The sequence below is a fragment of the Phocoena sinus genome, chromosome 4, assembly GCF_008692025.1.
Source record: "Phocoena sinus isolate mPhoSin1 chromosome 4, mPhoSin1.pri, whole genome shotgun sequence".
Classification (NCBI taxonomy): Eukaryota; Metazoa; Chordata; class Mammalia; order Artiodactyla; family Phocoenidae; genus Phocoena; species Phocoena sinus.
This window is the reverse complement of record NC_045766.1, coordinates 76,579,097-76,603,738: the sequence shown is the minus strand read 5'-3', so window position 1 is coordinate 76,603,738 and position 24,642 is coordinate 76,579,097. Positions and strand designations below refer to the sequence as shown.

General features: G+C 41.3%; 1 protein-coding gene across 4 annotated transcripts in view; it reads right to left on the bottom strand.

Moving 5' to 3' along the window:
- Nucleotides 1-256: 256 nt before the first annotated feature.
- PARP9 (poly(ADP-ribose) polymerase family member 9) overlaps nucleotides 257-24,642 on the bottom strand; it is a 32,579-nt gene continuing 8,193 nt past the window's right edge. For all 4 annotated transcript variants that reach the window (XM_032629880.1, XM_032629882.1, XM_032629881.1 and 1 more), the window contains exons 4-11: nucleotides 23,287-24,131; nucleotides 21,030-21,257; nucleotides 19,581-19,781; nucleotides 16,503-16,566; nucleotides 13,346-13,711; nucleotides 9,447-9,583; nucleotides 8,657-8,831; nucleotides 257-1,041 (exon numbers count right to left, since the gene is read on the bottom strand). In XM_032629880.1, coding sequence (XP_032485771.1) covers nucleotides 671-1,041; nucleotides 8,657-8,831; nucleotides 9,447-9,583; nucleotides 13,346-13,711; nucleotides 16,503-16,566; nucleotides 19,581-19,781; nucleotides 21,030-21,257; nucleotides 23,287-24,131 — 2,387 coding nt within the window. In that variant the 3' untranslated portion in view covers nucleotides 257-670. The remainder of the gene's footprint in view (nucleotides 1,042-8,656; nucleotides 8,832-9,446; nucleotides 9,584-13,345; nucleotides 13,712-16,502; nucleotides 16,567-19,580; nucleotides 19,782-21,029; nucleotides 21,258-23,286; nucleotides 24,132-24,642) is intronic.

Below are 24,642 nucleotides of genomic sequence, written 5' to 3'. Positions count from 1 at the left end.
GTCCATAGCTGCCTTTCTGATTATTTTGGCTGAAAGCTTTAGGAAGACATTTGTCTTGTCCAGCATCGTAGCCCCAGCACCGAGAAAATGACTGAAATACATACATCTGGTGACCAAGATATATTTGGTGAATTAATAATTTAGCCTCATGGTGCCTGAGTGGCATTACTTGAAATAGCTGAATCCAAAAGGGGTAGCAGTAGAATATTGGCCGTCTGGTGTCCTTCCACTGCAAATAAGTTCATTTTACACATAATTTTCAGAGCCAGTTACTTTGACAAAGGTGATTTATTTTGATATATAAAGCACTTTATAAGATTCTCTGGAAAATCTAAAATCATCTTGCCGTCTTAATATGTTACACTATCATCATTTTACAAAATAAAAGGATTGGATTATATACTGGAAAATCTCTTCATTACATGTAAAACATTTTTGCTATTGCCTATGGTAAAGAAGATAAAAGGACAACTTGAAGGAGAGGGAGAGGTCCTAAGAGTGTTTTAGTTGTTATCTACCCACCCCAACCCCAAGAGAGGAAGACAAAGATGAAGGCACTAAGATGATAGTTTATTTGACATATTCAAACCACTCTTTGAGTCACTGATGGTCATTATTTGGTTAGTTCCTCCAAAGGAAGGTCATACCTGTTGTTAAAATGATGTGGAGGTTAATCAACAGAGCTGCCACTTGAGAGTTTCCTCCAAGGCTGCTGTGGAGACAGCACCATTTGTCCTGAGTAATCCTGTACATGATTTTGGATGCAAGTCCACAAATACTGGGGCACAGCCTGTGTGTCACTAAAAATGACAAAGGTTTCAGGGCTGGAAACATTGTCAACCACACTGTCATGGCAATCTACGGCTCCAGGATGCAATGGTGGGGGAACAATATTTAACTGATGACCCTTGCAGAAGGAGCCTGTGAGTACTTCAGCCTCAAACACATAGATCAGCTTATCTGTGGCAGATGTTTTCTTGATCTGGTGTGCTATGTTTTTGAGGTTCTTGGTGAAGTATATTCCAGCTCCATATTTTGGGTCTGATAAGAGAAAAAAAATTAAAGATTATTATGATCTGACAAATCACATTGCCTATTTGGGTACTAAAATGTATTCACTCCTTAGTCCTCCAAATAATCACCACTTCCTGCTCTCAAGTCCCTGTGTCTGTAGCAAAGACACCCAAAGTTGTTCACTTGGGGCAAATTAACACTAATATCACGAAAATAATGATAGCTTACATCTTAATATACCATTAGAGTTTGTAGAGGAGTCTATGATTTACAAAGCATTTTTACATTGATTATCTTCAATTAATACGTGATTTGGGTAGGATCTCCATATAGCATGAAAAATCTGAGGTTCAGTGAGAGTATGACTTAAGTCAACTTACCAGCCGAGCAGCTAATAAAGACAGCATAATGTAGGGAAGGTTCTGTTTCTATTAGAACATGGCCTGACATCTACAAGCTACAAATAAGGATATGTCTAGAACTCTTTAGAGCTAGTGAAAAAAGCATGTAAGAAAGGCAAAGTGTCTTCCAAATTCATGGACAGCATTACACGAAAAATATGTCAAAATAAGGGGAATGCTGAGCATATGAAGTAACGTTAGTGTGCATGCTACATTGTTCAGGAGGAGACACTCTGGATTCTGGGGACACAGACATCTGGTTACTAGAGGGATATTCTCTACTGTGGGGCAGGGATAGGTGTGGTAATACCAACCTCAAATAGGAGGCAAAGATGAGACTTGGTTCCTCATCTCCTGGCGCTTAGTCTAGGGATTTTTCCCTGTTCCAAAAGCTAATCCAAATAGATGAATCTCTAACTGAGGGATGTCAGTATTGACCAGACAGATGGAAGGAGCATTTGGAGGGTTCTAGCAGCTTCCCTGGTGTCCCTGAAATCACTCCATATAATCATTCACTGCCCCATTAGTTCTGGCCCTTGAGACACACCCCAGTGAGGAACAGAAACCTCTCTAGATCTGAGGCTTGAAGTCACTTTACTGGGTATGAGCAAGTGTCCTGGGCCTGGACACAATGCGGGGCGCTAAAGCCCTGCCCGTCTGTTAGAGAGCATGGCTGAATGTTAGAGAAAGAAAAGGTGTGTCCAGCTCCCTGAACCTCAGCCACAGTTGGAGGCTGACCCCGTCACATCCCAACCCTTCAGCCTGACTTCAGACCAAGCCCTGAGGCAGTTACTGAATGAACCCTGTCACAGAAAGACTCCTAAGGCTGGACTGAGCCTAGAACAGTCTGGGCTCTGGTCCATGTTCTCCCCTCCCTACACCCCAGCCCACAGTGGCCTGTAACCTGGGAACTCTGCATCCATACACATAGACAGGTCCTGGTTTGGGGGTGGCATCAGTGGGGCCATGGACACTGAGATTGGCTATCAGGCTTGGGGCCAGTCCCAGAGCAGGTCAGTGGGGTGCAGGGAACCACTGAGAAGCAGCATGAAGGCTGAGGCCAAAAAAAAAAGGCAGTGATCACCCAGAGCATGAGCCTGGCAAAATAGCCCACAGAGAATTTCTACATGCTTTTGATCTAGGTCTGTGCTCACCAGGAAGTTTTCCATTCATCAGGCATCCTTAATACTGTGATACAAGGAGGATGTGCCCTATTCCAACCACTGGAAATGAATATTCTCCACACTGATATATATGCTTGTCATCTGTCTTCTCTTCTCTGGAATATTAAGAACTCTCAGGAAGCTGAGGACCAAACTCTGGTCCTCAAGGTAATAATCCCTGCTTAATGCCCTCTCTACCCCTACTTAGAGGGGGAAAAAACTGAAAACTTCTTTGAAGCCATATTCTCTCTCCCTCCTTCCCTTCCATTCTTCCCTCTCTCTTTCTTTACATTTACTTGGGACATAACCAAACACTGTTTCAGGTTCTAGAGCAGCACTGAACAATAGAAGTGTAATGGAGGGCTTCCCTGGTGGCGCAGTGGTTGAGAGTCTGCCTGCCGATGCAGGGGACATGGGTTCGTGACCCGGTCTGGGAAGATCCCACATGCCGCGGAGTGGCTGGGCCCGTGAGCCACGGCCGCTGAGCCTGCGCGTCCGGAGCCTGTGCTCCGCAAGGGGAGAGGCCACAACAGTGAGAGGCCCACGTACCGCAAAAAAAAAAAAAAAAAAAAAAAGAAATGTAATGGAAGCCACATATGTAATTTTAAATTTTCTAGTCACTGCATTAAAAAAGGTAAAATTAATAGTATATTTTTTAACCTATTATATCTAAAATGTTATCATTTCAACATGTAATCAACATAAAAATTACTGAGATATTTTACATTCTTTTCTTTGGCAGTGGTCTTTAAAATCCAGTATGTATTTTTTGACACTTACAGCACATCTCAATTCGGATTAACCACATTTTAAGTGCTCAATATCCACATGTGGCCAGTGGCTACCATGATGGACTTGAGCTTCAAAAGTGGCTAAGACATGTTCACAAAGAGAACTCCCCACATGTAAACAGATAAAATACAGTACAATTTTATGTGGCAAGAAAATATTTTGAGATAAAATTCAAAGATTTCTTTTTTGGGGGTTTCTTCTTGCTCCTCGTTCCTCTACCCATTGAGTTCTTGCTACTTATCACCTCAGAGGCAAAAAGAATAAAATTTAGAACAAATTCAATTGAATATACATATATATGATATATACACGTATGTATACATAAATGACAAAATTATTTTTAATCAAGCAGAGAATATAGTCATAAAAGTCTGGCTTTCAGAGTTAGGTTTTCTGAGAGAGAAAAAGGAGGTTTTTTTGAACCAAAAGGCCAAAAGCCTGAAGAATTTAGAGCATGGAGTTTATACCATATATGAGAGAGGAAAGAATACAAGATATTCTAAAGCAGTTTTCTTACTTCAAGATAAAAGTTTTGGGCTTCCCTGGTGGCGCAGTGGTTAAGAATCCGCCTGCCAATGCAGGGGACACAGGTTCGAGCCCTGGTCCAGGACGATCCCACATGCTGTGGAGCAAATAAGACTGTGCACCACAACTACTGAGCCTGTGCTCCAGAGCCCGCGAGCCACAACTACTGAGCCCACGTGCCTCAACTACTGAAGCCCGCACGCCTAGAGCCCGTGCTCCGCAACAAGAGAAGCCACCGCAATGAGAAGCCTGCGCGCCACAACAAAGAGTAGCCCCTGCTCGCTGCAACTAGAGAAAGCCCATGAGCAGCAACAAAGACCCAACTCAGCCAAGACTAAATAAATAAATAAGTTAATTTAAAAAAGAAAGATAAAAGTTTTTCCTTCTACCTGGTAGTAAGAGAAGAATCAGAGAGGACATGACTAGAACTCTTGGGGACTCTGAGAACTTGCTCACTTTACTGCCTCACTCCCTTGAAAGAGCCCTGGGAGCCAAGATGGAGCAGAATAATAGAAATCTCAGAGAAACTGGGGGGACTTCCACAGCAGAAGGGACCATTGCCTGACCCCGCTGAGTGCAGCCCCTCACCCAGCCTGGCACTTGAGTGGAAAGTAGCAATGGCTGGGAAGATGTCCAGAACAGGTGAGGACAGCCCCCCGCAAGAGCCCGCATTTCAGCTTGGAGGATGAGCACACTCAAAAGTTTCCTGTGCTGCAGGAGGCCCACAGACCTGGCCGGGAAACAATTTCCCCCGGCATGAAAGACAGAGCAGCCTGTGTAGACACTACTTAAGAGCAAAGGGCATTGGAAATTTAAGTCTGGGAAGGTGCTAATGACCAAAGCCCAGGGTGGCTTACCTACCAGAGGACACTGGGGGCAGAGGACAGATGGGGGGCCATAAGCTAGACCACCCTCCCCACAATGCCTGCCCACCATCTAGAGCAATCTCAAGGATATTAGGAGAAGAAAGGGCAAAGCCTTGCAGGAACTGAGTTTAAACACCAAATGGGGACTTCCCTGGTGGTCCAGCAGCTAAGACTCCGTGCTCCCAATGCAGGGGGCCTGGGTTCAATCCCTGGTCAGGGAACTAGATCCCACATGCCACAACTAAGAGTTCACATGCTGCAACTAAAAGATCCCACATGTTGCAACTAAGACCTGATGCAGCTAAATAAATAAATATTTTTTAAAAAACAGCCCAAATGGACTAAGAAAACTCTGAAAATGACTGAGTTCATCCTGAACTGTCAGGATGGAGTTTTCCATATCTGTGGACATGGGCGCATGAAAGCTAAAGTTCAGTTATAGAACCCTAAAGAAAACAAGTCCCACACCTGAGATGTGTGGGACTGTAAATTTTTGTACTTGTTAGATTTACAGATGTAACAAAGCAATGAAGTACAGGAGCACACAGGGAAGCAACTTGCTGGGCCTGCAGGAGCTGCAGAAGGTGTCAAACAGGAGATGCCATTTGAACTATATCTTGAAGAAGGAAGAGGAGTTCGCAGGACTAGAAAGGGTGAGGACAGAAGCCATTCCACATGGAAAGGCACAGAGGCATGAAAGCATACAGCACGTATTTAGGAAGCTCTAAGAAGTTCACAGCTAGTGTGTTGAGGAATATAGTAAGCGATAAGCTGGTGAAATAACATGGGTCCAAGGCCTTAAATGCTCTGCTAAGGAGTTTGGGTTTTTTACCTTGTAGGCAACTAAAAATGTAGATGTTAAACAGGCGTGTAATTTTTTAGCATGCTAATTCTGGTAGCAGAGTAAAGGACAGGTCAGATGGTTTTGAGGCAAGGAAAAGACCAGGTAATGGTCTAGGCTTAGGGGAAGATGAACTAAAGCAGTAGGAACAGAGAGGTAAGTCTGGACTGAGAATTTTATTGAGAATCACTAGAACTGCATGACTGCCTCAATATGAGAGCGAGAGAAAGGAAGGAATGGAGGATGATAAAGTTTCCAGCCTAGGAGACCTGGTAGATGGATGGGGGTATTAGCCAGTTTAGGGAGTATGGGGGGTGGGGTGGGGGGAGCCCCTTTCTTAAGGAAAAGTATGGCCAAGAAAAGCGTTCAGTTTGCGGTGGCTATGGGACATCTAGGTAGAGGTGTCCAAAAGACAGAAATATGGGCCTGCGGGTCCGGAGAAACGTAGGGGGTTAGAGTTACAAATTTGCAAGTCATCACCATAGAGGTAGGAGTTGAAGTCATGGGAATAGGTGTAATCACGCAGGGGGACATTGTAGAGGAAAAAGAGCGAAGGTTCCTTCAGAACTCCAGAAAATACCAATATTTAAAAAAAGGACAACAGATGGACTCACTAGATTTAAATTATAAGGGCAGGAACTCTATTTTGTTTCACCGTTGTATCCCTCCCACATAGCACAGGGCCTGACGCTTAGAATGGTTTTCAATAAATACTTATGGAATGAATGAATGAATCCAATAAAGAAACTGCAAGCATGCAGGAACATTCTTGCTGCATTCATCCAAGTCTTACAAGCAAGAGATGAATTCAGAATAGACCTGGCTAGAATGCAAGAAAGATAGAAAAAAATAAATAAAGCTTTGTTAATAGAAGCCCCCTCTACCAACACATGGCATCTAAGTTTACTGAGAGTCCCATAATTTGGAACCATGCAGGTGTGAAAAAGCCAGGAGCCTTTACACTCCAAATGAAAACTAGGTTAAAAAAAATGAGTTGCTCAGTGGTGACAAAACTGATGTCTCCAGGGTTTCTCAGGCACGTTCAGTTAAACGTTCTCACCAGACACATTGGCACAGGTCACATTATGAGTATTATCTCCTCACTGAGTCTGAATTGCCTGAATTCCCTCAAGGCAGTAGCTGTTGAGCTAATGGCTAGGGAAGTGGGCAGAGCACAGAGGCCAGTAGGTAAAAGACCAGAATCTTGAGGCTTAAAGACTAGATGGAGACAAGATATTTGGCTGGGTTAAAAAGACACAAACTTGACCAGAAACAAACAGGCCTCATGCTGCTTAGTTTTTAAAGGAATCGTATGGCTGAAAAAAACTACAAGTCCAGCTATCAGTAGCCTGGGAGCATTCTAGATCCCTAGGGCAATCTATAGACCCCTGGTAGGCAGTTCACCTAGAAATGACCAAGGGCGGCAATACGTAAGGAAGATTTTTCCCAGAGTGCAAAACAAATGTCTTACTCCACTCCCAGAATAGAATACTATACCGGTCCAGCAGCACGTGGTTAGTGGTGTAGACCAGTGACTTGTGTGTTTTCCTTTCTCCCCTTTCGAACTGGGAGTTTTTATTGCGGTTTTCCTGCTCCCTCTCATATCGTTGTGTAATGAATGTATTAGGAAAATTACCTTGCCTTTAAGCTTTAAGAAAGTACTGTCTGGACTTGAGGCTGATGATAAGCTAAGATGAGACTTTGTGACAGTCTTCCTTGGGAGGATGGTGTGTGTCTTAGCTACTTGGGGAAGAAATATGTGCACAGATGTTGGGTAGGCAATTAGCAGTGTCTACCACAGAACTGAAAAGAGGGCACTCGCTGGATTTGAAAAATATGAGGATTGTGATGTTCTTAGAGTAGTTTAAGTCAAAATAGGAGGGGCAGGGGTGGAGTGCAGAGATGCCAGCTACAATGGGTTTAGGAGCAAATGGAAGTCGTGAATTTTTAAGGTTTTGCCAGTGAAAGGATCATACTGATCATCACTTCCCTGGTTACACTCCAAGACTTCTTGGTGGGGATTCATTTATCAATTTTTATCCCCAGGTGAAAAATTGTTCAGGTCCAATTTTTACCCTGGGTATTGCTTATGTTTTCTCTGGGGCAAAGAGATCATTTCCAGAACCTTTGCTTTCCAGAAATCAAGCCTTGGAGTAGGCTCTGCAGGAAGGATCATGCTATGTATTTGAAAGGTGAAGATCAAAAGCGACATATTTAATGGACCAGGCAAAATCAAGCTGCCTCGCTAGTATCCTCCATGATGATTACTAAACTTCTTAGCTTCTTATGGAGAGATTTAAAAGAGAAAATATAGCAGTAAAGTATGAAATATTTTTGTACAACTGAGACATAGAAGCTACTACACGTAGAACCCCCATAACTAAGGTGATGCCTAATTCATTCACTGGCAGCTACTGGAAATGAAGAGCATGGAAGAGAAAAGACCAGGGCTTCCCTGGTGGCACAGTGGTTGAGAGTCCACCTGCCGATGCAGGGGATGTGGGTTCGTGCCCCGGTCCGGGAAGATCCCACATGCCGCGGAGGGGCTAGGCCCTTGAGCCATGGCCGCTGAGCCTGGGCGTCCGGAGCCTGTGCTCCGCAACGGGAGAGGCCACAACAGTGAGAGGCCCGTGTACCACAAAAAAAAAAAAAAAAAAGAGAAAGGACCAACTTTATTATATTCAGGAAAATGCTCTTTTAATTAAGGGAGGAAGATTGTTTGGTAGCGTTGATAATAATTTCGTTGAGATAAGAAAAAAAAAAAAAGCTCCAGGGTGCTCTCTGCAGATAGGACACAAACACAGAAAGGGGAAAAACAGTGTGAACTGTAGCTCTTACTGCAAACAATTTCATCAACATAAAAGCCACCAGCCACAGTATACATGAAGGAAAAATTTTAAATATGACCCTTTCCAAAAAACTTTACCACTAAATCCCAGTTGTAAATGACCCCCTTACCAAAGCAACAAATGCTGTTAGTGGTGAGTCATCTGCTGATGTCTGCTCACCAATTCCCGCATAGAGTAACCCCGATTATGAGGGACTGACACCTACCGCAGGGCACGGAGTACATTCTGTGAAAGCCGACCCTGCATACCATTTTGCAGAACTGGTGTGGGACTTGCTGAAACAACCTGTGGCTCACAGGTTTCCCATGGGTTCTCTCTTCCATCATTTTCTTCCTTCTTTGGAAGGCAGCCATGAGAAGTGCATTGTCTATCTTCTCCACCTACAGCCCAAGGAAATGAAAAACTGAAAAAGAAACTGGAGAACTGCTACTTAAATTGCCTGCTACTCTGCTTCAAAAATAAAGGCACTTATGTGCATATTACTTTGCATGTGATTTGCTTTTCATATAAAGTTGCTAAGAGTCTCTCCTGGCCCCAACCCTCTCCTATTTTGACTTCTATCTCTTCAAAATTCCCTGTCCCTACTTCGATAAAAATTCCCTGAGCAATCACTATGTGATTGCTGGTAATGAAATGGTCAACTGCAGACACAGTCTTTGCCCTGTTAAAGCTCATAGTTTAGTGAGAGCTAAAAATAGGTAAATAATTATAAGTGTGATAAATGCTATTACGTTTCTTTTATTTTGCTTCGAGACAGACAGATAGCTTATCTCTGAGTCTTGGGTCTATGCTTCTGTACATCCTGACATCATTTCTACCACTTGATTCCAATTATATCTCTCATACCTGCCCATCCCTGCCCTCCTTTCAGACTAATTCCTAGGATTCCAGGTCATTGAGCAGCTAGCTTAGAGACATTAGCAGGGGAGTTCTTCTTTTGGCTGTAGAACCAAGTGAGAGCAGATAAGTGAAATTCCTCCCTTAATTAAGTATACCTTTATAACCCACAAACCACAGTCTTCAAACTGTTTCTTTTGATCCTGAATTTCTCGAGTTGAAAGCTTCAGGCATTTCAAAAATGTATTTTCCTTCATTGGATTCTGGTTTTCTGGTTGCTGATCAATCTGCTGCCCTGAAAATGAGTAACATAAAACTTTGTCTCAGTGCTCGTGAGAGGGAAAGGTTTGTAAGGAAATTAAATGAGGGAATTCCCTGGCTGTCCAGTGGTTAGGACTCAGTGCTTTCACTGCCGGGGCCTGGGTTCGATCCCTGGTCGCGGAACTAAGATCCTGCAAGCCGTGCCCCATGGCCAAATAAGTAAATAAATAAATAAACAAAAATTAAATGAAACAAATTATAAAAATTTGGAGGAATATATAAGCAGTTTAACTTGTATGCCTCATATGTTTAGGACATGCAAGAACAGCTATAATACCATGAGAAGTCATAGGATAAAATAGGGGGTTAATAAATTTGTCCTCAGGACTTCCTTGGTGGTCCAGTGGTTAAGACTCCACACTTCCACTGCAGGGGGCTCAGGTTTGATCCCTGGTCCAGGAAGTTCCAGATGCCGCGGGGTGCGGGCAAATAAATAAATAAATAAATAAATAAATAAAATAATCGAGCTCAAGAAAAAACGTTACATCCCATGGGAGGCAGAATCTCCCACAGAATAAATAAATAAATAAATTTGTCCTCAGATGATTTGGATTATGAAGCTGAGGGGATAAAAGAAAAAAGAGCATTAATATATACTCCCCCCATCAATGCTGTAATGATGATATATAGTTGTATTGCTAATAGGAAATGTTTGTATTTCTAGCCAGGATGCCAATCAACAAAAAACATAAGCATAAGAAAATGCTAAGGGGCGATGGAAAACGGTATGACATTTATGTAATACCTCAAAGTTTTCGAAACAGTTTTGTATCTCTACCTCATTTGGGTATTACAAACCACCACTGAAATAATTAACACAGTTTTACAAATAGGGAAATTGAAACTCAGAGAAGTTAAGTGACTTGCTCGATATCACAAAGCTAATAAGTACAGATCCAAGATTATAAACCTGGCTTTCACCAGTGCTTTCTGTAAGGGGCAAGGCAGAATATTTAGTATATATGTTATTCATAGGCCACCCAACGAAGAAGAACAAAATTTGGAGATTAATAGTTTGTGGTGTCATGTCTTTCCTCCCTTCCTTCCTTTTTGCTCTTTTCCTTCCTTCTTTCCTTCCTTAACTTCTTTCCTATTTTACATTCAAGGGACAACCTTTTATTGCCCAAAGGAGCTCCTTACTGGACTAAATACACAGATGGACATATGAAAACACCAAAAAAGGCTTCTTTTCTTTCAGTTTACTTTCCATTTGACTTAAGACCAAGTATACTAAAATGACCTAATCCCCAGCACATTATCTAATTGAGTGGGCTCAATTTAACCACAAAAAGCAGATGATAAATTCAGAGAAACTTATAGAGGGCCAAGTTGTAAATCCAGAAAGCAGGAAAGCGGGAGGAACATAACTCCATAGCAGAGGAACACCAAAGCCAAGACATTTCAAAGAGATTGTAAATTAAATCTGGAGAGCAATAGCTCACATTTATAAAGTATAGTATAAGAGTTCAGTTCTCTTGAGTTCAGCAAACATTTACTGAGCTCCTATTACATGCCAGGCACTGAGCTGGGCACCGGAAACTCAAAGATCCACGAAGTCCTGCCATCAGAAACACTCACCAGGAAGGATTAGAAGAGAACCATAAAAGAGGAGCACATGCCTATCTTCTATTATTTAAAACATACTGTTCTGGTGGATAGCTGATGCTCCCTGTAGTAATAACTCATTTCAAAATTACCCATTTTGGGTTTGCCCAGTGGCGCAGTGGTTGAGAGTCTGCCTGCCGATGCTGGGGACACGGGTTCCTGCCCCGGTCCGGGAGGATCCCGCATACCGCGGAGCGACTGGGCCCACGGGCCATGGTCGCTGAGCCTGCGCGTCCGGAGCCTGTGCTCCGCAACGGGAGAGGCCACAACAGTGAGAGGCCTGCGTACCGCAAAAAAAAAAAAAAAAAAAAAAAAATTATTCATTTTGTTAATGTAGATCTTAACCTGATTAAGAGGGGGTGAGTCTCTATGAACCTCTGAAACGCTGCTGTAGAATAATATGCTTAGTCATCAACTGCCAAAAAATGCCACCTTGCAGCAGAGCAAGGAACTTAACGTGACTAAATTGCCAACAGCTAGGAGAATGGGCCAACTTTACGAAGGCAGTTAAAGTAATGCCACAAGCATTACAGGACATCAGTGTTATTTTCTACCTTGTTCTCTTGAGAAGTGTCAATGTCAGTTTAAAGACCCCCATTCACTATGTTTTAAGAGCTAAGTAGAAATCATAGTCTTGGGTCTCATTCTTGAGTATTATTTTTGTCCATGTTTTTTGACATTGGGTTTTCTGTGGACTATGGATACAACATTTATTGCAAACTCCCACTCACTTCGACCATATCCGCCTGAACTATTTTTACAAACACATGGTGAAAATAAGACGTTCCCTGAAGTTTTACATCTGAATTTTTGCACTAAAGTCACTCTCCATGTTACAACCAGTGATCTTTCTAAAATACAAGTCTGACCTTGTCTTTGCTTAAAATCATTCAAGGCTCTCCATTTGTTTCAAGAAAAACTCTGAATATTTTCATGTGATTTATGAAGTCTTGCATAACCTAGGCCCAGCTATGGTCTGATTTCTTGAAAGTTTCTTTCTTTGCCTTACTAACTCCTACCTATTCTTCACTTCTCCATTTGTGACACATCCCCTGAGAAGCTTTCCCCTTACCTCCCAAGTCTGGGTTAGGTGCCTCACCTAGTTGTTTCCAGAGCACTTTCACCTTCCTGTTCATAACTAACCTGCTTACCTCTCAGTTTCCCCAGTTAGATTTTTTTTTTTTTTTTGCGGTATGCGGGCCTCTCACTGTTGTGGCCTCTCCCGTTGCGGAACACAGCCTCCGGACGCGCAGGCTCAGCAGCCATGGCTCAAGGGCCCAGCCCCTCCGCGGCATGTGGGATCTTCCCGGACTGGGGCACGAACCCACGTCCCCTGCATCGGCAGGCAGACTCTCAACCACTGCGCCACCAGGGAAGCCCCCCAGTTAGATTTTGAGTGGGAACAATGTTCATCTTATCACTGTATCCCAAGCACCTAGCACAATGCTTCACATAACACGGATGCAATACACATTAGTTGAATAAATGAAGAAATAAGCCTCTATTTCCCAAGACAGTATTTTCAATGGTATGATCTCCCAATTAGCTCCAGGGCTAAGTTAAAAGGATCTCTCCAGACCCAAATTCCCATAGTCATCCCGATGGATTTTGCCCCATTGAATGAGTGATACTTGAGTGGACCTCACAGTACCAATGAAATTTACTCTGGTGGGAAGGCTCAAAGTAATTTTAGGGCTCCTAACGCTGTCAGCAATAAATAATTGCAATAAAACTCAATTAAAGAAATGAATTAAGTAAGTGGAATGTGTCTGCATTTGAATGCTCCATCTGCAGAATTAGGGATGTACTTTTTTTCCCTAGAGCCTGGTCTTGGGTTATCCTGGTCATAATTGCCTCTTAGGCAATCCATGTCATCATCAGTAAACCCAATCGTGTGTGTGTGTGTGTGTGTGTGTGTGTGTGTGTGTGTTTGTGTGTGTGTTCATTTACTAATAATTAACCCTGCTGGTAGAAAGAGCCAAAAAACGGTTATAAAAGTTATGGCCTAACAGACCCAGCATGGTTTGCTCTCTCTCCTCTTCCATTCTATCTCTCACTCACTTACACACATGCACGCTCACGCCCAAAAGTTGGAAGGGCTGACTTTCCAACTTAATTGAAAGTTACTCACCTGACAAGCTCCAAAGGATGCGCTCCTTTTTTCTTGCTATTTCCTCTTGAACTTCACACAGCATAAGTTCAATGTTCATAACTGCCTTAAAGAGGTCAGCCTGGGCTCCTTTAATCTCTAAATGTGCTTTTCCCGGGCTGATAATCTCTGAGATAGAAACCCGTGAGGTTTTCTGAAGCTCAGACAAATAGCCATGTTCCTTTTTCCCGAGGTAGAGGATATGCATATCCTCAATGATGTGGTAGTCCTGGAGGGTCAGTATCCTCTGGATCCATGCTTGGGCCTCATCTATCTTTTCCTGATTGGATCCCACCAGATTGAGGACAGGAAATCTATTTTCTCTCTTCTCTCTGGTCCCCTGGGGGACTGAAAACACTATCATAAGCAACCACAGAAGGCAGGTGGGTTTTAAACCAGTACAGAACAAAACACCATAGCCACTGTTTGCCCTGGGCATCCTTAGTAGTAGCAGCCTCAATTAAGTACCTATCTCTGAGAGCTTTGCTGGGCACAAAGAAAATCTAAATGGATATATAAGTGTGTCCTTGGGGACACAGAGTTTAGCTTATCATGTCTTGCCCCTGCTGTGTTGCATCTGTCAATTTACAGAGGAGTTCACCTTGTAATCTCATCCTGGATGCTAACCAACTATTATTTCTTGCTGAATGGGATTTTCCGTAAACTCTTGTTACCACCAGGTTTAAAATCAAATATCTCTGAAAGCCATAGATAAAGCCAATTTTTGAAAAATTGGAAATTATCATAGTATAATGAAACATAGTATAATTCATAGTATAATGAAATTATCATAGTATAATGAAAATACCCATAATTCCACTACCTGGGATTCCTTTTTATATCTTATCTGTATATGACAGGACATCTTGCACCTCCACAACCAACATTTGGAGTTCCGTGCTGCTAAACAATGGAATATTATAGCAATGAAAAGGAGTAAACTTTAACTATACGGATAAATCTCAGAAACATATTTTGAGGGGAAAAAGTAAGTTGAACACTTAATATTTCTAGGATTATTCTAAGTGCTTTACATGTATTATTTTATTCAATTCTCACAATCCTATGAAATACGTACTATTAGTAGGACCCATATTACAAATGAGGAAACTGATTCAGATAGTTACTAAGTGACATGCCCATAGTTATAGGACTTGTAAGTGGTGGCCAGGGAGCTGGTAGGTGTGTGGGCAACCTGACTCCAGTGCTCATACAATTCTGCTTCCCAGTGAGTGATCTCAGGACAGTAGTGGTCATTAGCATCTTTTCCCCTGATATAGCAATTGGGTGGTACCAGGAGCTATGAAAAAGTACCAGGACATACCTAAAAGTAGGAGAGGGAGAATGGCCTCCCTCTGGTAACAATAAAAGCCAAAGTTTTAGACAACAGTAAGAGGTGACAGAGATTCTTATACTGATGACATACTTTTTAAAAAAACGCTTGTTCTGCCTGGGAGCTTATATTATTTTTAGGAGAAAATAAAAACAATGCATGGTGATATTTCATTTATCCATCATTATTAGGAAAGAAGAGTTGTTCTTCTAGGTAACTAAATTATTGAAATCACTCAAGGAGTCTCTTCTGGCACCAAAACATAATTCACTTTAACTATTTATTAGTTAAATACTTATAATAGAAACATACTTCCCTGCCGTCCTAAATAGTTTAACTTTTCCTTAATAATCTGAGATCATCATCATTAATCATTATTAATGTCTGTTACTGTCCTGTACTATAATTCCTTTATCGATGTCCTCAAAAATTACTGAAGTAAATGGCAACGCCTGGCCCCATTTTTCAGATTAATGATATAGGGACATTTGTATGTTCCTCTTGCATATTATCCTCTCCTAAAACTCCTCTCATCTAACTTCCCTAGAGTCACTGTGGTTTCCCAAACATGCAGTGCATTTGTTTGCTTCTGTGAGTTTTCTTCACTTTGGGTGCCCTACCCCCACCAACTCTGGCCATTGAAAATCTTGCCATCCTCAAAGCCCAACTTAGAACCATCTTGTCCATGAAGCCATTCTTGCTCCCTTCCAGTCAAAGGGCATCTCTCCCTCTTCTAGGCCACCTTGGGAGTCTGTCCATCCTCTCATTCATTATTTATCCCCTGGCATTTGTTTAATGCTTCGTAATTTACAGAACATTTTTACATAATCTCCAGTTATCCTCACAACAATCTGTCATTATCACCATTTTACAGATAGATAAATAGGCTCATAAGAGGTGCAGTCACAGGCCAGAGCTCTTCAAGTTCCCTCTTCTTCATTTCCAACACTGCTGTACACTGAATGTCCAAAAGTGAACTCTTCTAATAAAGGGTATAAGCAAATCATTTAGACCCTAATAGAAAATATCCTAATAGTTTCTATTGCTGGTTGAATGTCTGGTGTTCTTAACATGTATAGAACACTGTGGATTAAAAGACTATTTCAGAAGTACACATCCTAGTTGTCATGACACAGTTCCATCTCAGTCCACTCAAACTCCTCTACAGGAATGGAGTTATAAGACAAAGTTAATCCTTCTCCAACAACTACCAGGATTGGTTTAGTCCAGTGATCCCCAGACCTGGTTCTGCAGCAAAACTGACCAGGAAGCATTGAAAAATATACATGCTTGGCCCAGACCCAAAGTTCCTGAATCAGAATCTGTAGAGTTGGGCCATACATATTTTTGTTTGTTTGTTTTAAAGTTTCCATCACAATCCCAGTGATTACTCAGGTTTGGGTAGCATTGGTTTAATCCACTTATTATTATCTGGTATTACTGAGATGTATTTTCTATGATAACTAATAAGTAACCCCATTTAGATGGCACTCCATTCAAATCAGAAAGCGTAACTGGCTTAGTAAGCTTATGAGAAAAATATATAGACATCTATTTGTGAATGAGCTACCCACACTGTGGATTACCTACTTCAACTTAGCTTCTCTCTGTTCATATCATGAAACTAGACTGAGCAAAAATAGAATCATGGTCAGGTATAGAGCACATTGGTATCCAGGCAGGAGCACAATGAAACATGTTTGGCTTATTTATTCATCTTCTCCCCTCCATTAGTTTGGATGATCAAGAATAAAATGAGCCTATGATGGTAGACTCTATTTCTAGATCCGTGAGTTTCTTACTCACCACCAGGGTCATTGTTGAGACCCTGCAGCTTCAACTTATTCTTTTCCATTTCAGTGCTGAAAACCTACGAGAAGCAAAACAGAGCAGAGAGTCCTAAGTGGGGCTTTTAGCCACTGTCATCAAAATCCCTCTCTCTACCTACACTCACATACTTGACTTCATCCACTCTTTCACCCCCCATTTCCACTGCCACAAATCTAAAGCAGCCTTTAGGAAAGTCCTCAGGAACAGCAAGTGCGGCACTGCACTCTATTAGAACATGTAGGGGAAACAAGTATAGGAAAAATGGAAAAGAAAAAACAAACAAAAGCACCTTAAAATCTGGCATACAAAGAAGGAGAATGTACATCCCAAGGCAGAATATCATTTATTCATTCATTCATTCATTCATAGATATTAATGCCCTGCTAATTGCACATTAGGCACTGAACTAAAGCTGTGGATATGTCACTGAAGAAGACAGAGGAAGATGCTTTTGTAATCAATAAAACAAATTCATTTTAAAGAGTGATACGCACACCATGCTTTGTTTGTAGATTAAATAAATGATCAATTCCTGTAAAGTGCTTATAATTGTACCCAGCATATTATAAATATTCAATATGTTAGCTATTGTTATAATTATTAGTGTGTGACAGTCTACACACAAAGATTTATGTATATTGCCAGGTAGATCCTTTAACATAGTATCTATTTGAAAAAACTCATCTCTCCTAGGGTTTGGAACCACCATGCCCAGGGTCTTCCTTGTTTAAAGTTGATGCAATTGGTAGTAATTCTTCATTGAAAAAGACGGTAAATAATGTAGTAAAGACTACATTTTTCATTGCATCTGAACTTTAATAATGAAGTTTCTTAATCTGTAGTACTTTTTCTTCATAAATTATATTTGCAGCTGCTATTTACAGAGCAAAAAAGCCCTCAATCTTACCATGCTTATTTAGTACCTGGAGAGGTCATAACAGGGAGGGACTTCCCTGCCCTCCAAAACAAATGACATAACATTATCTGCTGATACACAGACTAATAACAGCTGACAAACACAACATGGATAAAAATCAGTTCTCTTACAAAGTCATTTAAAAGTCAGTGTGTGTCGCAGGGTTAGAAGTCATTTAGGCAAGGCTTTTGAACTGAATGTGAAAGAAAACTGTAACTTAATCAGTATCAATAACATAGAGGGTGTGGATGACAAGCAGACAAGTCTGCAAGTAGTTTGGAAAAGTAGATCCAAATGACAAGAATTTGGCAGTTTTTCCAGCTCTGTCCACGAATGACTAACACCTCATGTGAGGAATGTGAGAGGAGTGTTCCTAGTAAGGAGTTCCTTTTTCTGAGACGTGATGTCTGGCACAAGGTACATATGCAATACATATTTGTTAAATAACCCAATGAATGACTGTTCATGGCCTTTTACAGATACTCAGTGGCACCCAGGACCCTTATCATCATGAAATACGAGTGAACGCAGTATTTCAGTCAGCTGGGGAGTTATTTACTCATTGTCATCCATGAACTGGAAATTCATGAGTGTGTGAACATAAATATCACTTTATTGTGAGCTCAGTATGGGTTGGTCTTCCTGAGTCAGGTCCACTCTAGATGCCTGACAAATCCATTTTCTGGAATGTAGGGACCTTGCCGAGGTAATGCCCCCTGTGAAGAACTGTGTAAGTGCCCTCTGATCTTTCTGAACATACACCCCTCATTGAAAGACTTATTTAGGAAGAAAAGATGTGCTTAGCAGAAGACCAGAGGTGTACACATATGTGTACGTGCACGTCATACTTCCACATGGATATAAGGTAGTGTTAACATTGAAAAAAGCCTGAAGGAATGGTCAATGTTCGGGGTATAACATAAATTACTTTGTAAGATAATCTTCTCCTTTGAGTTACAAAACTGAAAGCTGTGTCATCTTTCAAGTTATTTTTTCTGTGTTTTTGCTTAGTGGTTCAGAACACAGGCTTTGGGGTCAGACCAACAGACACAGGTTGGTATCTTGGCTCAGCCACTGGATGGGTGTGTACATATTAACCTCTGGTCCCATTTGTAAAATGGAGATGACAATAGTGGCTTCATCATGGGACTGAGGGGAGAATGAAGAGAGACAGCTTCTTCTTGGCACAGTATCTGGCTGATGCAACTCATGGCAACTACTGTTATTATTAGCCCCTGGGGGAGCCCTCAGACTGTGGTTGATCTTTTCTGTATTGTTGAACCGCCATTTACATTTTTGTTTGTATGTTGAAGAGAATGAGAGCCTTCTTTTCTAGTTGTGATTAATTCCTCTTACAGGGATGTGGTGCTTTATGGACAGTCCAGAGATGTACTCAGGGCACCTATCTGGGCCCAGTAACAGTCCTCTGCTGGGGGCGGGGTGGGGGGGAACTGGTGAACTTCATTCGAATGACAGGATGCTTAATTTTGTCAAGAAGGTAAGCTACTTCATTGGGTAATTCACCAATCTTTCAGGTCAGCTGTGGATGAGACAGTGGTGTACTGGAGCTGGCTTACACTGGCTCATGAGACCCCACTGTGAACACCTCTTTCCAATTCCTTCTTCAGTGATGTAACATGGATAGCTTGACATCAGCAATGGAAATCAGTAAACACTACAAACCTCCCTGTGTCTAGTGAGGCAGCAAGAGGAATAAGAACCTTTACACTTGTTCCAGAAAAGAACAAGATAGAACAAGTCTGTTTCCTTGTAGGGAGAGAGAAAATGGCAACCACCCACACGGAGACAGCCTGGGAGGTGGGAAAGAGAAGGGGTAGGAGTAGAGGACCCCATAAAACTAGGAGGTTGCTTACCTTTAAGGAGCAGAGGGAAGAATAAACGCCAACAAAGGACAAGACAGAAGCTAGGTAGTGAGGTTAACATGGCTTGTACAATGACATTCTTTACTAGGTCAGAAGTGAGCAATTTATAAAAATTAAATTTCACCAAGTTAGACCATCACCATGCTGTACAGCACTTAACAGGCCCCGTGCCTTACTCTGGAGATACTAAATAGATGTTGTTGAGTGAATGAATGAACAAACGAACTGAAGTACATTTCTAAGACATTAACTTACCTTATATAACTGCTGTTCTTTTGGGAAGATCACAAACTTTACAGTTAATTGTTGCAAATGGTGTCTGGCAAACATTAAAACTTCATTAAACATAATCTCTGCAGCTTCAGAGATTCCAGTCCCGAGGGCAGGAAAGGAAATGGAAGTTATATTTAGCTCAAGGCATTTTCCCAAGCATTTCTTCATTGCAGTTTCCAATGTCTGCAGGAAAAACATAAATTCAACATCAGCCTTGAGTCAAAAATAAGACTTCACTTACCCCTTAATCCTGCCCGTATTTTACAATGCCAGCCTCCACTATTCCTCAGGGCCATGTCCATCCCTCCTCAGAGAACAGGAAAGGTACCACTCCATAGGGGACCCATTATAGCTATAAGGTTAGATGATGAGAAATGAAAGGGCTGAGAAAGTGGTCCATTTTGTGCCATTCAGGACGTCTGAGCATCGTGATTTCCCTCAGTTTATGTAGCCTTCTCCCCAGGTTAGAGAGCCAACCTTCAGTTTATCCCCACTTACCTGCCACTTCTGGGTCAACATAAAGAGCTTTAATAAAAGGAGGTAAAGGTTAAAGTAAGTAAGCAACATTTATTTAATGTCATTAAGATCTGTTACATAATTTATTTTTGGCAGATTTACACTTCCATCAATGTTTCAACATTCAAACTGAATACTAATGTAGGAAGGTTATCTAATAACCTTCCTACGTTATACTAATATATATTATACTAATTACATATACTAATTATACTAATATATATTAGTTATACTAATGTAGGAAGGTTTTACTAATGTAGTAAAAACTGAGGGGTAGAGAGTGACTGGCGGACCAATTTGGGATTTGAGGGCTCTCTAAACAAGAGAAGACCAGAAATGGAGACAAAATAAAGATAGACAAAGGTAGAAAAGGGGATTAAGTTTCCCTCTCTCCACTTGTCAGGAGGTTCCCCCTATTCTTTAATGCATGTAATTTACGTCCCTCAGTTGTAGAGTCAGGCAGAAAGCTAAGCTCCACCACAGGCACAGACACCACAGGCGATAGATTTGACTGGAATGGTATTGGAAGGGAGATCCGGGTACTCCTGGAATTTAACAGATGGCAGGAGATATGGAGAGGCTGAATCCCAGGCCCACTAGTAAAAGGCCTACAGGGTCACTGGGTGCAGTGAGGTGAACAAGTGTGCAGACTGAGGGAGCCCTGATGTTTCTGTGTCTATTTGTGGTAGGTCCACTTAAAATTTAGACATGGGTTAGGTGATATTTTAAATTAAACTTCTTAAGATAACTTGTGACAGCAATACCTGTTTAGTATTTCAGGTATTCACAGGAGTACTAGAGAATGGGGATTATTCCACTTGACAATAACATTTCATGAATGTAATGACAGGATGGAAATTCAACAGACTACGTAGACTCTGGAGATACAGAAAGATACATTTATTTTGACCTTACCAGTTTTTGTTCAGAATATCCTGAAGGCCACAACACATGGTATACGTATTTGCAGGGCAACTTAAATCCTTTTGTGACCAGTACCAACTGGGAATCTAGTGGTGTTTTAGTCATATTTTGGCTAAATTCCCTTTCTATTTCATCTCCTGCTGCTTGTAGAATTGATTTTGACACAGATGTAGCTCTAAGACCACAATGTGTATATACAGAATTAACAATTACATTCGTCTGAAAAGGGGAAAAAATGAACAAGATTCAGTGTTAAATGACTTTCTTAAATGACAAATTTAAATCTTTATTTCCCTGAAGAGCTTTGAAAAATACATTTGAAGATCCTAAATCCACAGACATATCACTTAATAATGGATATAAAATTTCCAAAGCGTGATCATTTGACTGCCATGAATCTGTCTGTCCTAGTCAGAAATTAGGTAAAGTATGTAGATGATACAAGTTTTATTGCAAACATCTGTCAGCCCCTTGCTGGCTTATACCCACAATATCCCAGATTCACAGCATTCTCTATGATTTGTTTTAAGCTTTATCAATAAGTGGTTTCAGTCTCTGCCCCACCGTCATCACTTTTTGCTGTTTCTATGGGAATTTTCATTTTGTCTTACAGAGTGGAAATAAAAATTCTCAGGCAATTTCTATCCCCTAAAGTTTGTGTTTTTTAAGGTAAGTAGTACATGGTGAAAGAAAGCACAAATGGGACAAAAAAGTCTTTGGTGGGAAATAGGCCTCCTTCTTGGTGGGGTCCCCAGATCCCCCTAATTCAACCCGATGGCTTTGGCTCCCTTTGGGGGTAACTTCGGTACTTCTCATGGATGTTAATGAATGCGTCACTTTGAAAGTGAAATCAGAATTTGCAAGTCGGGGGCATTGGCATCCTTTACAAATTTTAAAGTTCCTTGTGTTGGCAATAATTAAATACAATAAAATTTTAGTTAAAGGGACAAGTTACTCAACCAGGATGTTTCCACTTTAATTTTAAATTGGCATATTAATGATTTATCAAATAAATATTTCATCTCATGGGGTCCCCGCAGTCTTCTTTCTAATTGTCTTGCAGGCAATAAATGGCATATTTTCACTTGTGATTAAGTCTATTTGATTGTGGCCATAGGAGAGTCAGATCCAGGGGAAAAATAGAGAATATAGCCTTATATTCTTTCTCTCTCTTCCTCTGTTGCAACCCTTGCTCCCTGCTGCCCCCTTCAGTTATTCATCAGTAATTTGTTGAACACCCAGTTGCATGCCCAGAGACCAGCCCCACGGCTACAGAGATGAACAAGCCACGATTTCCACCTTCGAGGTACTCCCTGCCTGGCAGAGAAGCTGCACTAATTCAGAAATACCTAGGTTCACTGTTACCCTGACTCTCTCCCCTCCCTGTCAGGGTCCTCACCTTTGTGCCCTATGATCCCTGGCTAAATGCGAAGTTACACTTTGTATCCTCCACAGCTCCTGGCACAGAGCCATATACTCAGAATACGATTTACAGCTCCGCTTAGGTCTCCTGACTGGTCCAGCCTACTACTTTTGATCTGTCAATTCCTCTGTATCTCTCTGATCCGTCATTCTAACCACCCAGGCCTCTTCTCCTGCCAATTCATAACTATCATAACTTGAGATCAGATTTAAAACTCACATCTTCTGAAGTAATCCTTCTTGATCTACTACACTCCACTCTTGTCACAAATGTATATACTCTTAAATATGAATTCACTTTGTATTAAGACTTTTTTGTTTATTATTGCTAGGTTGCTTTAGAAATGTTCAGATGGTTTGTCTCCCTAACGAGATTTTTCAAATAGAGAATCTTTTTACATAAAAAGAATAAAATAGATTTTAAGTTCCTCAGAGTCAAAGATTGTTCTATTTTCTCATGGTGCCTAAGAGTAATGGCAATAATAATTATAAATACTTATTACCACATGCCAAGTTTTAGTCTAAGCAGTTTATGTGTACTGATTCCAACTCTAAGATATAAGTGCTATTATTATCCTTATTTTACGGATGAGGAAACTGAGGATCAAACGGTAAAGTAATTTGGTTCAGGTCACCCAGTTAGTAAGTGGCAAAGCTAGTATTGAAATCCAAATGGTCTGGCTATGAAATCCATACTCTTAACCTTACTTAACAAGATGCTTTCTAAACCGTGTTTGAAATAGTACACGCTCAAAACATACTTGATAGGTAATAAACAGTTCAGCGATACCCTTTGGGAGTACAAGAGAATAAAACAAAGACTTACTTCCTGCATTTCAATGTGGCCCTGGACAATCTGGAGAGTCAGGTTGTTCACAACCATAGTATTGAAAAGGTGGGTGGCTTCTTGACTCACCCGGGACCCCAGCTCGTTCCTCCCTAGGATGACTTCTGAAACAGTTTTAAAGGCAGCAACAGTAGGGTCCTCATTGCTTACCAGGTGAATTTCTTTCAAATTACAGGCTAGTTGCATGTTTTGGAAATAATACTTGATAGTTTCCACAATGACCAGTGTACACAAATCCAGAGGGAACTGGAAAATCCCAGAGCTCAGGGCTGGAATAGCTACTGTCTCAGTGCACCCATCACTATTGACAAAATTCAAAATATTTATAATGGCTCTTTGCAGTTTATCGATACATTCCTGGCTATCCATTAACCCCCACTGAGGCCCAACAGCATGGATAATGAGTTTGCAGGGAAGCTGCCCTGCTCCTGTGATAGCTATGCCACCAGTTGGAATTTTGCCATATGAGGAAACATATCTTCTGCTCTCCTCTTGGATTTCAAGGCCGCCAGCTTTCACAAGGGCCTGGGCCAGGCCTCCCCCATGAATGAGGTCTTCATTGGCTGCATTCACCACAACGTCAACAACATGTCTGGTGAGGTCATCCTTCCAGACAGATAACTCTAGCCTGGGCACCAGCATTTTTCTGAAGACTTGTAGAGACTCACTGTTACCTTCCTGGGCTGGAGAAACTAGGGTAAAGATACAGCTAAATTTTTTCTGGAGGACTTCCCACAGCTGACTCTCATTATCTTTTAAAATTTTGAAGTCATTGTGATTAATGGAAATTTGCCGACTGTAGTTTTCTCTGAGATTATCAATCTCTGGAAAAGGAGAGAAGATAAAAAATAAAGAAATGAGCAAGCGTCCCTTTGAAAAGGATGTAATTCTGCTTCACACCAGGAGACTGAGCTTCTTCTGTGCAAGAGGAAAGACAAGCTTCCTCTAGGCCCCTTCCTGATTCTCCCTCTCACCTAGACCTGTCATTAGACCAAAGATATCCAAGAGTTTTCAATGGTAAGTCACCACAAAGTGCTTAGTCGTGTGCCTGGCATACAGTAAATATTCAATAAGTGGTAGCTACTATGATACAATGATGGTGGTTTAAAATTGTGCGTATCAGGGCTCATAGATTTAAAAAATCTACATAAAAGTGGCAAGTGTGGGAAGACCCATGCTTAAGGCACAAGTATTAGAAAGGACTTACTTATGAGTCAAAAATATGTGGAGGCTTTATTCATAACTCATTAGCCTTTGTCCGTGTCTTGGCTTGGGTTCTCCTAGGAGCTGATTCTGAGGCGGAGGTTTGAGTGTAAGTTTATTTGGGAGGTTATC